Consider the following 13,138-nt stretch of genomic DNA (forward strand, 5'->3'; position numbering starts at 1 on the left):
ACCGTGCACAATTCAGAACGCCGGACCGAGGAAGGGGGCTTGGGGGCACGACCCCCGAATTACAATGGAAAAAAACGTAAAAATCCGATAGTAAGGCATTTTGTTGGGCAAACTGAAGGAACATGGAAAAAAATATGTTCTATTGATACATACTATTTTTGTCGAATATCGCCACCCGACAAAGTATCTCACTACTACATGCGACAGAAATTGCATGGACTGCAACATCCAACAAAAATCGCATGCATAAGCAAGAAGAGCTTTAGACTGCAAATATGCTGCTGGAATTTTATTACTCTTCTGGCTCACTTCACCTTATTTAATTTAGCAGTGCTTACGAAGCTTTTCTTTCATCATCCTGACGTATTACTGGTTTCGCAAAAGTTAACATACGTTTACAATGACATTGCACTATTTTTCGATATCAAGAAGAATCTAAACAAACGGGATATACAGGGTGTTTCGTAAGTTCGTTTACAACGCTTGGGAGGTGATTGTACGAGTGAAAGTAAGGTGGGAATTTCATGTAACGAAATTCCGGAAACGGCTTTGTTGCCGAGTTATTGACGTTTGAAAACGTGGGAAAATGATTTTCCGAAGTGAATAATGGCAAAACGGGTGGAAAGAAGTCGTCGGTGTTGGGCGGTCCACTAAGAAATTGGGTATGCTCTTGTCAAAAAATCACGCGGCAATGTTGTGCAATGTCGGCACAAGGGATTCCCCAAAGGACGCGAACGAAGATGTTGACGGGAGTGGGGTGGGTGTGCGTTCTGCGTGAGCTGGTATCGACGAAAATTGGCATGTGTCGAATGGCACCAAAAAAACAAAGAAAATTTCCTGAGCGAAGGGCACCATGACGTAAAAACGAAAAAAATGAACTGTCATAGGTTGCATACCCTGAAGGGCAGATGGGTGTCCGTGTGATCTGACGTTAAGTACCACATTTTCCGCTAAGGGCGCCAACAGTGTAGGTTTCCTCATGAACGAGCGCACGTGTCTGTGCCATTCGTGCTTCAGGTCCTGAGCCAGCAGCAGGTTGTTAAACATTCTCTTTTGAATGGAAAGACATGAGGTTCAGGATAGTAGTGTTGGGCAAACATTTGACCTAGCAGTGTTACGTGTTAATTTTTAGCCACAGCCCATCATGTTCTGTGAAGTGTACTAGTGTTAACGGCCATAAACACTTGTAGCCCGGTGTAAGGGATGGCTTGATACACGTCCCACGAGCTGGCGGACATGCATCTGATTTATGGGGAGGCCGGAAGTAATAGCCATGCTGCAAGGCGTCTGTATGGGGCACGTTTTCCAAATAGGGTGTTACCATCGCACACCTTATTTCAAACTGTAGACACTCGACTTCGGGAAACAAGATCAATGTTGCCACCTCGTCGAGAAGTTGGACGCCTGCGAAGTGTGCGAACACGACGGTTTGTGGAAGATGTGCTAACTGCAGTGATAGATCATCCAGGCACCAGTACGCGCGCACTGGGCCACGAACGAAACACCTCCCATGTGAATGTGTGGCGAGTCCTGGCAGAAGAAGGGATGCACCCGTACAAATTGAAGAAAGTGCAAGACCTTTTACCTCGGGACTTTGGCCCACGTGACAACTTTTGCCAATGGTTTGTTCATCAAATTGAAACTATCCCCAATTTTCAGAATACGGTACTGTGGACTGATGAGGCTATCTTCACGAAAACTGGTGTGTTCAATAGTAAAAACAGTCATGTGTGGGAATATGATAATCCACATGCACTGCTAGTGGCTCATCATCAGCACAGATTTGCAGTGAATGTGTGGTGCGGGATACTGCATGACCATTTGATTGGACCGTACATTCTCCCTGTTCGCCTATGTGGACCGACTTATCAAGCATTTCTCAGTGAGGTTTTGCCTGAACTACTAGAGGACGTGCCCTTGGCACTGAGACAAAGACTGTGGTTTCAACATGACGGTGCACCCCCACATTTCGATCGGAATGTGCGCCATTTCCTCAATACCGTATTCCACAACCAGTGCATTGGCAGGGGAGGTCCTGTGCCATGGCCACCTTGATCGCCTGATATTACGCCCCTGGATTTCTTCCTCTGGGGAGAGATGAAACCCCTCGTTTACGAAACACCTGTCATGTCAGCCGAGGGCCTCGTTGCCCGTATCAATGTAGCTGCAGCATCGATAGCAGAAACGCCGGGGTTATTGGATCGCACTAGACAATCCTTGATTCGCCGTTGTCGCCTCTGCTTGGAAGTACATGGTGGACACTTTGAAAACCGTCTGTGATTAGGTTCCGTTCACATCTCAATTAAGCATACTGTGTGCCCTTCAGGGTATGCAACCTATGACAGTTCATTTTTTTCGTTTTTACGTCATGGTGCCCTTCGCTCAGGAAATTTTCTTTGTTTTTTTGGTGCTATTCGACACACGCCAATTTTCGTCGATACCAGCTCACGCACAACCCACCCCACTCCCGTCAACATCTTCGTTCGCGTCCTTTGGGGAATCCCTTGCGCCGACATTGCACAACATTGCCGCGTGATTTTTTGACAAGAGCATACCCAATTTCTTAGTGGACCGCCCAACACCGACGACTTCTTTCCACCCGTTTTGCCATTATTCACTTCGGAAAATCATTTTCCCACGTTTTCAAACGTCAATAACTCGGCAACAAAGCCGTTTCCGGAATTTCGTTACATGAAATTCCCACCTTATTTTCACTCGTACAATCACCTCTTAAGCGTTGTAAACGAACTTACGAAACACCCTGTATATTGAATACTATCACGAAAAAGTGAAACATAAACTTGCATTGGTGAACGTTATAAAAATTGGCAAGTGCATGCTCGCAACCTCAAATTTACTGCAACACTAGTATTGGAATTAAATTAACGCCACTCTCTGTCCTGTCTGTTTAAACTCGTGAGAGATGGTCATTAATCTCTCACTGAGTGAAGTTAATGTCCAATATTATGAAATAAAATACTAATAATAAATACGTAAATATTTTAATATCATATTTACTCGAATCATTCAATCATAAAAGCAAATCACTTTCTTTAAGAATTGACTTTTCTCTGCCAGCCCTGCTAAATTTTCACTTTCCATCTACTGATTTATACAAGGGGTGGTCAGAAAGTAATTTCCGATTAGTAGGGAACCGCAAACACCAAAACCGTGAAATCTGGTAATTGCTGCGAAGTTATGTTTATGAATGTGCAGTAATGTCTGGACACATTTTTCGCCCGTTCGAAATATCGAAATAATGCGAATTTTGCATAAAATGCGAATTGTTGGCGTTTTTAGCGATTTTTTTTAAAGAAATGTCCAAAAACAACGAAAAATTTCATGAAATCCAACATTCTTTTCTCTTCTAGGCCATCTTGTACATAGAACATGCAAGTTTTCCAACATTTTACTCAAGAGTAAACTATAGAGTTATACTTATACGTACATGAAATAATTCCGACAGCCACATTAAATCATGTATTTCCCACGATTTTTTCAACTTCTATGGAAACCATTTGCATCACAGAGCAAAGTGGCAGGGTTCTAACAGGAGATCGAGTACGTATCTACCGTCACACGAGAGCCACATCTTCGTATTTGTCGCACGAGATATGTTTTGAATTACCAAGCTAAGTGCGCACCACCGGCATTTCTCGAGCGAGTAATAATGGAGCTCAGTCGTTAGGGCATCTGACTACTATGCGAGAGACCCGGGATCGATCCCCTGCAGGGGAGAACCGGGATGTTTTCCACCTATTCAAACTGCTGCGGCACCCACCCAGCATCATATGAAGCTGGTACCTTGAGGAAACTTTGAGGGATAAATGTAGCCAGGAGCGTGGTGCTGATCACATCACCCCCACCTTCGGCCGTGATCAAGAAAGTGTGGGACATTAACTCCATACCCCTATACACCTTCATGGAAAAGTGCAGGGGAGCACTTTACTTTTACTTCCTCAAAAATCTGTTCCAGCATATCAAACTGTCACGAAAATACGTAGACCATGTGACCTACAATTTAAAATAATAGTTTAAAAGCACAATGGAGTATTAAGTTTCGGTATATCTGGCAGATAAATGTTGTAAAACAAAAACGCGAATTTTGGGAAACGTAACACTAACAAGTCAAAAAAAAGATAATGCCAATTTTTGGTGCCATAATATATCGGTATCCGTCACGTGAGATTGATTGATTTAAATTTTTTGGGTGCGTCGCCACTTATGGTCATTATGCACCCTTCAGTATATACGGGGAAAATTCCATTATCTAAAATTCTTACCTTAAAATTAAAAAAAGGAGTATGGAAAATAACTTTCCCAAAATAACTTTCAAGATATCAAACTCTCACGAAGAGGCGTAAGCCATGTGACTTACAATTTGAAACAGTAGTTTAAAAACACCATGAAGGTATAATTTCAAATATTTGACAGAAAATGCGCTAAAATGAAAATGTGAATTTTGGGAAAAATAACACAGTATAGTAAAAAATAAAAAAAATAAGAAAATACACCAATTTGAAAAAAAAATTATCAAAGAGTGCCGATTAGGTATAAATAAAACAAGAATATCAGTTGTAATTTATTGCATTAATAACAGTGAGTCCTAACCTAATTTTCGGCATAATCACCACCGTTGTTCTGGCATTTGTCGTAGCATGGCACTAAATTTTGTATGTCCATGGTATATGTGTCTGACAGCAAAGACTGGAACTATCTCTACCGCAGTGTAGCTGTCTAATCCTTGCCCTGCCAGAAACCTCTTCACTTAAGCAAAGAAATGAAAGTCGGTACTTATGTGATATATATACCGTTTGTAACTGTAGACTGTATTCTGACAAGGGTTAGGTGGGAGAACAGCATACGCTGAACCTCGCCCGCTCAATAAAGATATATTATTATTATTATTATTATTATCATCATCTCTCACCTGAAGTGATGCAAAGGACCGTGTGTACTCAGCTGTATGGGATTGTGCACATTCGATTGGCCTTCCGTGAATTGTCTGCACCATCGTCTGACCATACTATCACTCACGACGTTCGGTCTGCACACCTCACACGATTGCTGGTGGCTCTGTGCCAAATTCTGAGCGTGCAATGTAGGCTACATCGCAGTCGGTGGGAGACTGTGTGAGAGCTGCAATCTTTAACATAGAACTGTCCTAAAACGGCTGCAGTTCAACTGTACCAGATTACAGCTACATGCCACTTCTTCCTGCCTGCATTTGTGTGTGTCGCTCTCCGACCACTAGTGCTGTGTATAGGCACCATTGGAGCTTTTTTCAGGATGCCCCTCGTATATGAACTTCAGAAGGTTTTATTATTAGTGTTTTCCTGTTTTAATGTGTGGTTAGCTAAGTCAGGTACCTATACAATGCAATTCTATAAATTCCTTGCGTTAAATTTCTAATCCCTACATACCCTTTTCGTCAGCATTAATGGTATAACTGCATGTTGTCAGTTTCACAGTACTTCACTTGGATATACTGTACTGAAGCAGAAATCCCATTGATAATGTAACGAAATATGACACTTTATTTTGTTCGATTCAATTGTTTCACTTATATGCAAGAGTTAAGTTGTTTGCTTTACAGAGAAAAGAGAAGCTTTATGCATTGAAAAATGAATCTGCACTCATGGTTGTTGCAAGCAGAGGGTTCCAAACCTCAGTGAAAATATCAACATATAATACCGAGAATGTATAAGGAGACTGATAAATTATAATACAAATTGTATTTCTTAATCAATCTCTCTTCACTCTTATCTAATTTAGTCGTAACTTTAAAAATAATCAAGTATTTTATTTTAAACTTACTGCATATGACAAAATTCCGTAATCCTTCTGTAGCTTGTGAATTGTAATAATTTTCCAAATTCACTATTTTGCAGTTTGAATTCAAATCATAGAGAATAGAGAAATTAAGTCAATTTCATAGAAGATAATATTGGTACTTAACAAAACCATACGTGGATCTGTATGAGTTTATTATTTCCATTTGCAAAAACATTGATTTTGTTTAGTTTGTAATTGTCAGGGAAAAATGTAAATTTTGTCCTGGAAAACCTGGAAATGTCAGGGAATTTCATTTCTGCGTGTTTGTAGCCACCCTGAATTGGTTTTTATGTTTGAGGAAAATTCATGTTCTGAACTGGAAATATCAGAAATTATTTCTTTATATTCAATAGTAATTTGTATTTCTTATAATATTTTACTATTGTAAACATATTCAACTATTGGTTAGATAATCTATCCTTTTGTATGTTCTTTTCCAGGACCCATTAGGATTCATTGACCTAAAAATCTGTTGCACAAAGATTGTTGCTCCTGTTTCAAGAGATATCTGTGCACGAGCAAATACTCTCCTGCTTGAGACATCCAGAAAACCCTGTCCAGGGGACTCCGCTTCACTGGTTATGGTCATCAAGCCAACATGCACTATCATCAGGTATGGATTTCCACAAAATATGAGAAAAGGTTCAATGAACATACTCAAGTTATAAACTTGCTGAAAGGTTATGGGAAAAGTATTGCTCTACTAGTGTATCCCAAGATACAAATAAGATCTCTTTCACATGATGCTGCTCACCAGCAGTGCCAACTTGTACAAGCACATCTCTACTTTACTTTTGTCTTTCTAGCTGAATTTCGGAAATTTATTTAATGATAGTTTGCAAAATATCAGCTGCCATGTTTATTTACAGTTTAACTTGATTAGTATTTTGTATATTATTCTATACAAAATGTTTGCCATTTTTGCCTATAAAAATTATTGAATTTTAAATTGAGATAAATTTAAGTGTGTTTACAGTTTACATATATTACATTTGCTTTTGAATGAACTTCACCCCATCAGTACATATATGTTGTTTCCTTTCTATTCCTTTCTTACAGCCTAATAAACACCATTAAATAATTACAAGATTAATGTACTTCCACATAAAGTGATTCTGATATGTACAAAATCCTCATGTAATTCTGTAAATTATTTAAATCCGCTCCACCTTGGGGCAAACTGACATTGTGGTGTGATGCTTAAAAGGTAAGATGGCATGAATGAAGCTTAATATTCTATAGTGTAGGGGCATTCCATAGTGACCCTGAATTGAAATATTTCAAGTTACATGGAATGCTGAATTTTATTTTAATCTTGTTAATGAACAATATAAAGTTGTCGTTTGGATAAAATTTCTAGTACTATACGTAATTAAGTTAGAATGTAGAAGGTATTTTACATGTTTATTTATACTGTGATTTTTATTGTGTCCCACCAGTGACACCAAAACTATTTCTTCTTTAATTGTTACATTTCCCCTTCCAACTCCACTAGAATATTGAAAGGTCAATTACCTTATCTTTATCTGAAACAATTTTCGTTCATTTGATAATTCACAGAAATTAAAATATATTTCTTACGTAAAGAGGCAGTGTTTCTTCTGTCCCACCCATGACACAAAATTGTTCACCTACAACTATAAATCTGAGAAAATGTTTTAAGGGTAGTTATGTTTAATCAACAGTGTTAAGTTTCATATCATTGCTGTAAGAAATGTAGAAGCTGCAAGAAAAACATTGCTTAACTATCAGTAGAATACTTACTTTAATATAAAACATGTAGTCCGCATGTCCCACCTGTGACAATAGAATATGTTTAATATTGTTTAAATGTTATCTGAAAGATAGGCAGTTATTTTCAGTGTAAAACATTTATCTTTCTTTTCCAGGCACTTATTATCAGCTGACACAAGAGAAGAACGAGTTGAGTGGTGCGTAGCACTAAATAAGGCTTTAACCACACTGAGGACATGGGGGACTTGCCCTCAGAGTAGCCAAGACTAACAAGAAGCATGCTTTACTTTCAGATCAGAAATATATATATAACCTAGTCAAAAGAATGTACTGGGTGGCCACTTTTTTAGTTTCATGAAGAGCTGTCCTTTTTGACTTATCACAGTTGTGACAAACTTATTGTGTTGAAATATGGGACAAGAAAATACAAAGAAAATTTTAGTTTTCAGAGGTATGTTACACTTGCAATTGCTTCTATGAGGGAAGATTATGTGTGCATTTTTAATAGTGGACACTTTGCTCATGTTTATGGCTTCTTTCTCTTTAAAAAAATTATGTATTAATATATATTTACTACTAACAAATTACTGTTATTCCAGGATACTATGTTATGCATAATATTAGATAATTCATGATTTTATAACTTCAGAACCTTGAGCTATTATCAATTAAAGTATTTATAAAGCTCATAAATTTAAGTATTAGCTAACAAATGTGGAAAACTTTTCACTATTTTATAGCATTCTTGGAGTGGATATAATCTTTATATTTTTATTTGTATTCAATGTAAATATAAACTTTTATTTTCTTGGTAACCTTTTAAGATAAATTAAACCAAGGAAACCCTCATTACATAGATTCTTCTGAATACACTGTGTCATTTACATTAATTTTTGTGCATATTATTTTGTGGTGCAGAGAATTTTCTAGTAACAATTTTTCACATGGGAGTGTCAATTGCAATAAGGTATGTTGAACTTTTACTAGATATAGTTTCACCAGTTATTTTTGCATAAGCTTATGAAAAATCTTCCTCTTTTATCTCTTGTAAATGGTACTCTTTGTTTTTATTGATATCCATGTAATAATATTTTTCAAATAACTTGGCACATGACATGCCTATTAGATATCTTGTTTTGCATCACTGAATGAAATTTCGTGTAAAATAACATCACTAAAAATTAGCATAATTACTTAGTGCATAATATCGGAAGGAAAAGAAGGGAAACAAGATGTTATTAAGCAAATATATGTATTTTACTATATCTTCTCAGTAAAATTGTAAATATTTTTAGTGAAATAAATGATACTTTATGTTTACTTGTGGATTTTATAATACAATTTAAATGAATCATTTGATTTTCTTGGCTATTGCTGTTTGTGAAAATATAAATGGCAGTCAGCACCAGAACAGGGTACCACAGAATGGTACATTATTTTTATCTTCACTGACAAACTCATACTTGAAAATACATAGTCCTATTCGGTTTGTGGGTAAAATTACAGTTTTTAATATCTGAATATTGTAAGCATTTAAAGATGTTCAGAATATGTATTACTGTTAAGAAAGAAGCACAGGGGACCTTGTTTCCATATCTCTGAATTTTCATTTCAACTTTTTCCACCTTAGTCCACTAAAAAATATAAAATTGAAGATCCAGTGTATTTCACTTTAAGTATATCATATTAATCTCCGGAGTTTTGCTTTGTAGGTTCACATAGGAGACTATGAGAATGCTAATATAGTTGTCATTTAATCATAGATTTCACTTTTACCACACAGCCTTGGTGCAAAATTGATGAAAATTGCATATCTTGCATAAATTTCCAGGTTTTTTTAGGCTATGTGAAATTATCATATGGCATATTGTAGACCCCGCTTGATACCCATTCTGTGAAAAAGTATGTCACTACCGGTGATCAAATTCGAACCACTGGTGATAGTACATTCTAAAGGATGCCTGGTCAGTTGGCTGATTTCAAATTAGAACTTTGTAAGTGGAAATAAAAGACTAGATTGCTTGATACATTTCTTTATTTAACACATTTTCATTATGCAGGAATAACATGAATATTATTTCATAATAGATGTACAGAATAGAAAATATTTATTTATTGGAGTAGATGTATACAGTGTATTACAGTGCCACCTGTAAGACAACCTATTCATTTAATTTGCAGGATTTGTATGATATTGGATTGCAGCCACTCTTTGCTTTGGTTGTAGTTCTTACTAATCATATTTACATATCTGAAAGAAGTAACAATATTTCTTTAGTGTGACTAGCTTCTAGAGGCATAAAGAAAAATTAATTTCCATTTGATTAATAAGAATCAAAGCTAAACAGCATATATGTAAGTATTAGTTGTCCCTTTGTAATCCAGCAGAAGCATTGTGTGTTGTAAAATCTATTTGCATTTTAAATCCCGGTAAGCATTAGATCTTAAGATAGTAAAATTAGAAACATATGTAAGGTACGTAATTATACAATGGAACCTCAGTTTTACATTTTTCAGGGAACCAAGCTGAAAAAACTTAAAAAATCAGGAAAATATAAAAATTGAGGAAATTTTTTGTAACATTTTGTTACGTTGGGACAATCAAGATTGAATGTATAATGCTGGAATATGTAAAATCCAGTAATTTAAAAATCAGGGTTCTGACTACCATGCTAAAAGTCCTGGGTTCAATTCCCGGCCGGTTCAAATCCGGGAACTTTTCTAACGATGGAAGCAGCCCCGGTGCCCACCCAGCGTCGAATAACATGGGTACCTGGGGGAAACCCTGGGGGGTAAAGGCGATCAGGGGCATGATGCTGATCACATCACCCCCACTCACGACCAGGACAAGAAAGTGTGGGGCATTAGCCCCACACCCCCCTATACGCCTTCATGGCATGGTGCTATGCACAGGGGAGCACTTTACTTTTTTACTTTACAATGACAGTAAGCATAAGGCATGAGTTAACATGAATTGGCTAATATGGAATGTGCCCAAACTACTACAAACATCAGCTCAAAGTCCAGACTTAAATCCCATTGAGCATTTATGGGCAATTTTGAAGAGACGAGTCCATAAAGCAGGCGTCAAGTCCAAACAAGAGTTGAAAACTGTTGTGCAAACCGAGTGTAATAAAAAAAGCTCTGAAACATGTCTGAAACTGGTTAATGCTATGAAGAACAGGTGTCAAGCAGTAATTAAAGCCAAAGGATACACATCAAAGTATTAGAACTGTCAGTCAATTTGCTCTGAATATACTTTTTTCTTTTATATTATTAAGTGTACGAACAGAAAAGTTGTACAAAAAATGGCAAAAAATTTACACCTAGCAACCACATCAATTCTTGCAAGTTTACTGATGAGTCTCATTTCTCCTTTGTTTCAAACAGGAAGCGAGGAAGATGCTCACTTCTGTTGGATTATATTCTTTCTTTCCCTCACTATTCACCCAACCTTGACCTTCACAACGTCAGATAAGTACGATTCGATTTTTATTCAATCACTTGGCTTGTATTATGAAAAACAAAGTTTGATGCTCCATACCCATCGTAATGTATACACCACACTTAATGTGCATATAGACGTTAAGGGGAGGGGATACAGATTCTCCCTTGCTGCATTTTCCTGAACATTCGGAAAGGCACGTGAGGGGAGGCTGGCCGCTACACTCCCCCAGTTCTCCGGGAAGAAAATTAATGAGCTGAGTCTCCTGCCACGTGCATGTCAGCAGTAAGAATAAGCGTCAAATTTGCTCCTGCCACGTAATTTGTCTGCTAAGAGGATGTTGCAAATCTTAAGAACAAATGAAGACGAGAAAAATGCAAGTGTATGACTAGTGGGAATGAATGTACAGGTAATTTAGAACCTTTTCTTTAGAAAGCATTTAGCGATATTATTTAATACTAACAGAACCTAACCTAACTACAAGACCATGTAGGTTTATTATTAGAAGAATGCTAAGGGACCTAATCTTAAAATATTTTTGTGTAAGTAATCGCTAAAACTTAACAGTATGTGTTACAGACGTAATTGCATACATAGCATGATGAAATCACGATAAAACAAAGACAGAGTCTGCTGCCATGCACATGTCTCTTTTGGGAAAAAGAACGTGGCAGCAGACACTACCAAATTAATGACTTCGGAAGAGTGAACATGTGGGCAGACCGACCAGCGAAATTTTTTTTCCAGTCAACTTGTGAATGCGGTTTATTTCTTGCTCTCTGATTGGCTGTTGGAAAGTTACAGTGCTGTGATTGTGAGAATGTCTTATTGCCTATTTTTTAGTGCAAATTTGCTGCTTTCTAATCTAATCTAACCTAACGTACAGCGCAAACAAGATATTCTCACAATCACAGTACCGTAACTTTCGAACAGCCAATCAGAGAGCAAGAAATGAAATCTCATTCACAAGTTGACTGGATGCACGACCGGCCAGCCTCTCTTTTCTTCCAAACCAGTCGGCTTCCTTGCAAAGAGAGTTTTACAAGTTGTCACGTTTGAAGGAAGTGTGAATAAGTCTAGTACTAATGGGTCCCAGGTTTTATACCCGGTGAAAGCGAATGCTGTTTCGGATCGTGTAGGTCCGCTGTCATCTGTGGCGGAGTGGTTATTACATCACACTATGACAGCAGGGGTCACATGTTCGAATCCTGGCCTGACCATGGGTGCTTGCCAAGGTGCCGACTTGTCCAAATTATTGGGGGGGCTCTGATCACTGAAATAAATTAATGAATGACTCACTCTCTCCCTTTTTTAAGTTTTGGCCTCAGTGTTCGGAATCTCATAAAAGCCCATGAATTCCTCAAAAATATCAAAATTTGTATTCACAGTTCGAATGCAGAATATTAATTGTCCATGGATGGATATGTCAAGTTTCGTCAACCATAATAGCAAAATATTCCCGACTTTTAATATCTGCTACCACGGAACGCAAAACAGATCTCCCTAATATATCATTGATCTCATTTTGAATGTCATGTGAGAGTCATTTGTAGCCCAAACGTCCCATCCACTACCCTAGTTCATGCACAGCATCTTTTGAAACTTTTTTTAGTAAAAATTTTAACAATACTCATAATTACATGCTTAGTATATAGTAATATGTCGTATGTTTTGCTGTCTTTGGTCATAGCCCCCCCCCCCCCAAAGTTGATGGTTTAGCGGTCTCGGCCCCCCAAAATTGATGGTTTAGCGGTCTCGGCCCCCCAAAATTGATGGTCTAGAACATTTCAAATGTGTATTTAAAGTTAAGTTCATGTGACATAATTCAGAGTAAACTTTACAAGAGAGGCAAAATAATACATTAGATCCTCTTAAGCAAAATTATTTGGGAGTCTCTGCCCCCGCATCGTTAATATTGCCCAAGCCCCATGGAGTCTGCGCCAATGGGTGCTTGTGATTGTCCATTCATGAATTTCATCATATCATCATCACTCATCCCAATCTTCGCGATTAGCAAGAAAGTGGAAGAAAAGCGAAGTAAAATAAATAAATCAATAAAATAAACCAAATCAATCAATTAAACTGTAGTTCCAGCCCCGATTAGCCTATCTGTACAGTCACGGA

General features: G+C 37.6%; 2 protein-coding genes across 2 annotated transcripts in view; one reads left to right on the plus strand and one right to left on the minus strand.

Moving 5' to 3' along the window:
* LOC145978696 (uncharacterized) overlaps window positions 1-8,889 on the plus strand; it is a 68,507-nt gene extending 59,618 nt beyond the window's left edge. The window contains exons 15-16 of the mRNA XM_083111495.1: window positions 6,276-6,448; window positions 7,725-8,889. Of these exons, the coding sequence (XP_082967621.1) occupies window positions 6,276-6,448; window positions 7,725-7,839 (288 nt within the window). The 3' untranslated portion in view covers window positions 7,840-8,889. The remainder of the gene's footprint in view (window positions 1-6,275; window positions 6,449-7,724) is intronic.
* Window positions 8,890-9,586: 697 nt separating this feature from the next.
* Window positions 9,587-13,138, minus strand: part of LOC145991497 (uncharacterized) — a 57,724-nt gene continuing 54,172 nt past the window's right edge. The window contains exon 6 of the mRNA XM_083127518.1: window positions 9,587-9,820. Coding sequence (XP_082983644.1) covers window positions 9,803-9,820 — 18 coding nt within the window. The 3' untranslated portion in view covers window positions 9,587-9,802. The remainder of the gene's footprint in view (window positions 9,821-13,138) is intronic.

The sequence above is a fragment of the Lepisma saccharinum genome, chromosome 1 (genome assembly GCF_977018435.1).
Source record: "Lepisma saccharinum chromosome 1, izLepSacc3.1, whole genome shotgun sequence".
Taxonomy (NCBI): Eukaryota; Metazoa; Arthropoda; class Insecta; order Zygentoma; family Lepismatidae; genus Lepisma; species Lepisma saccharinum.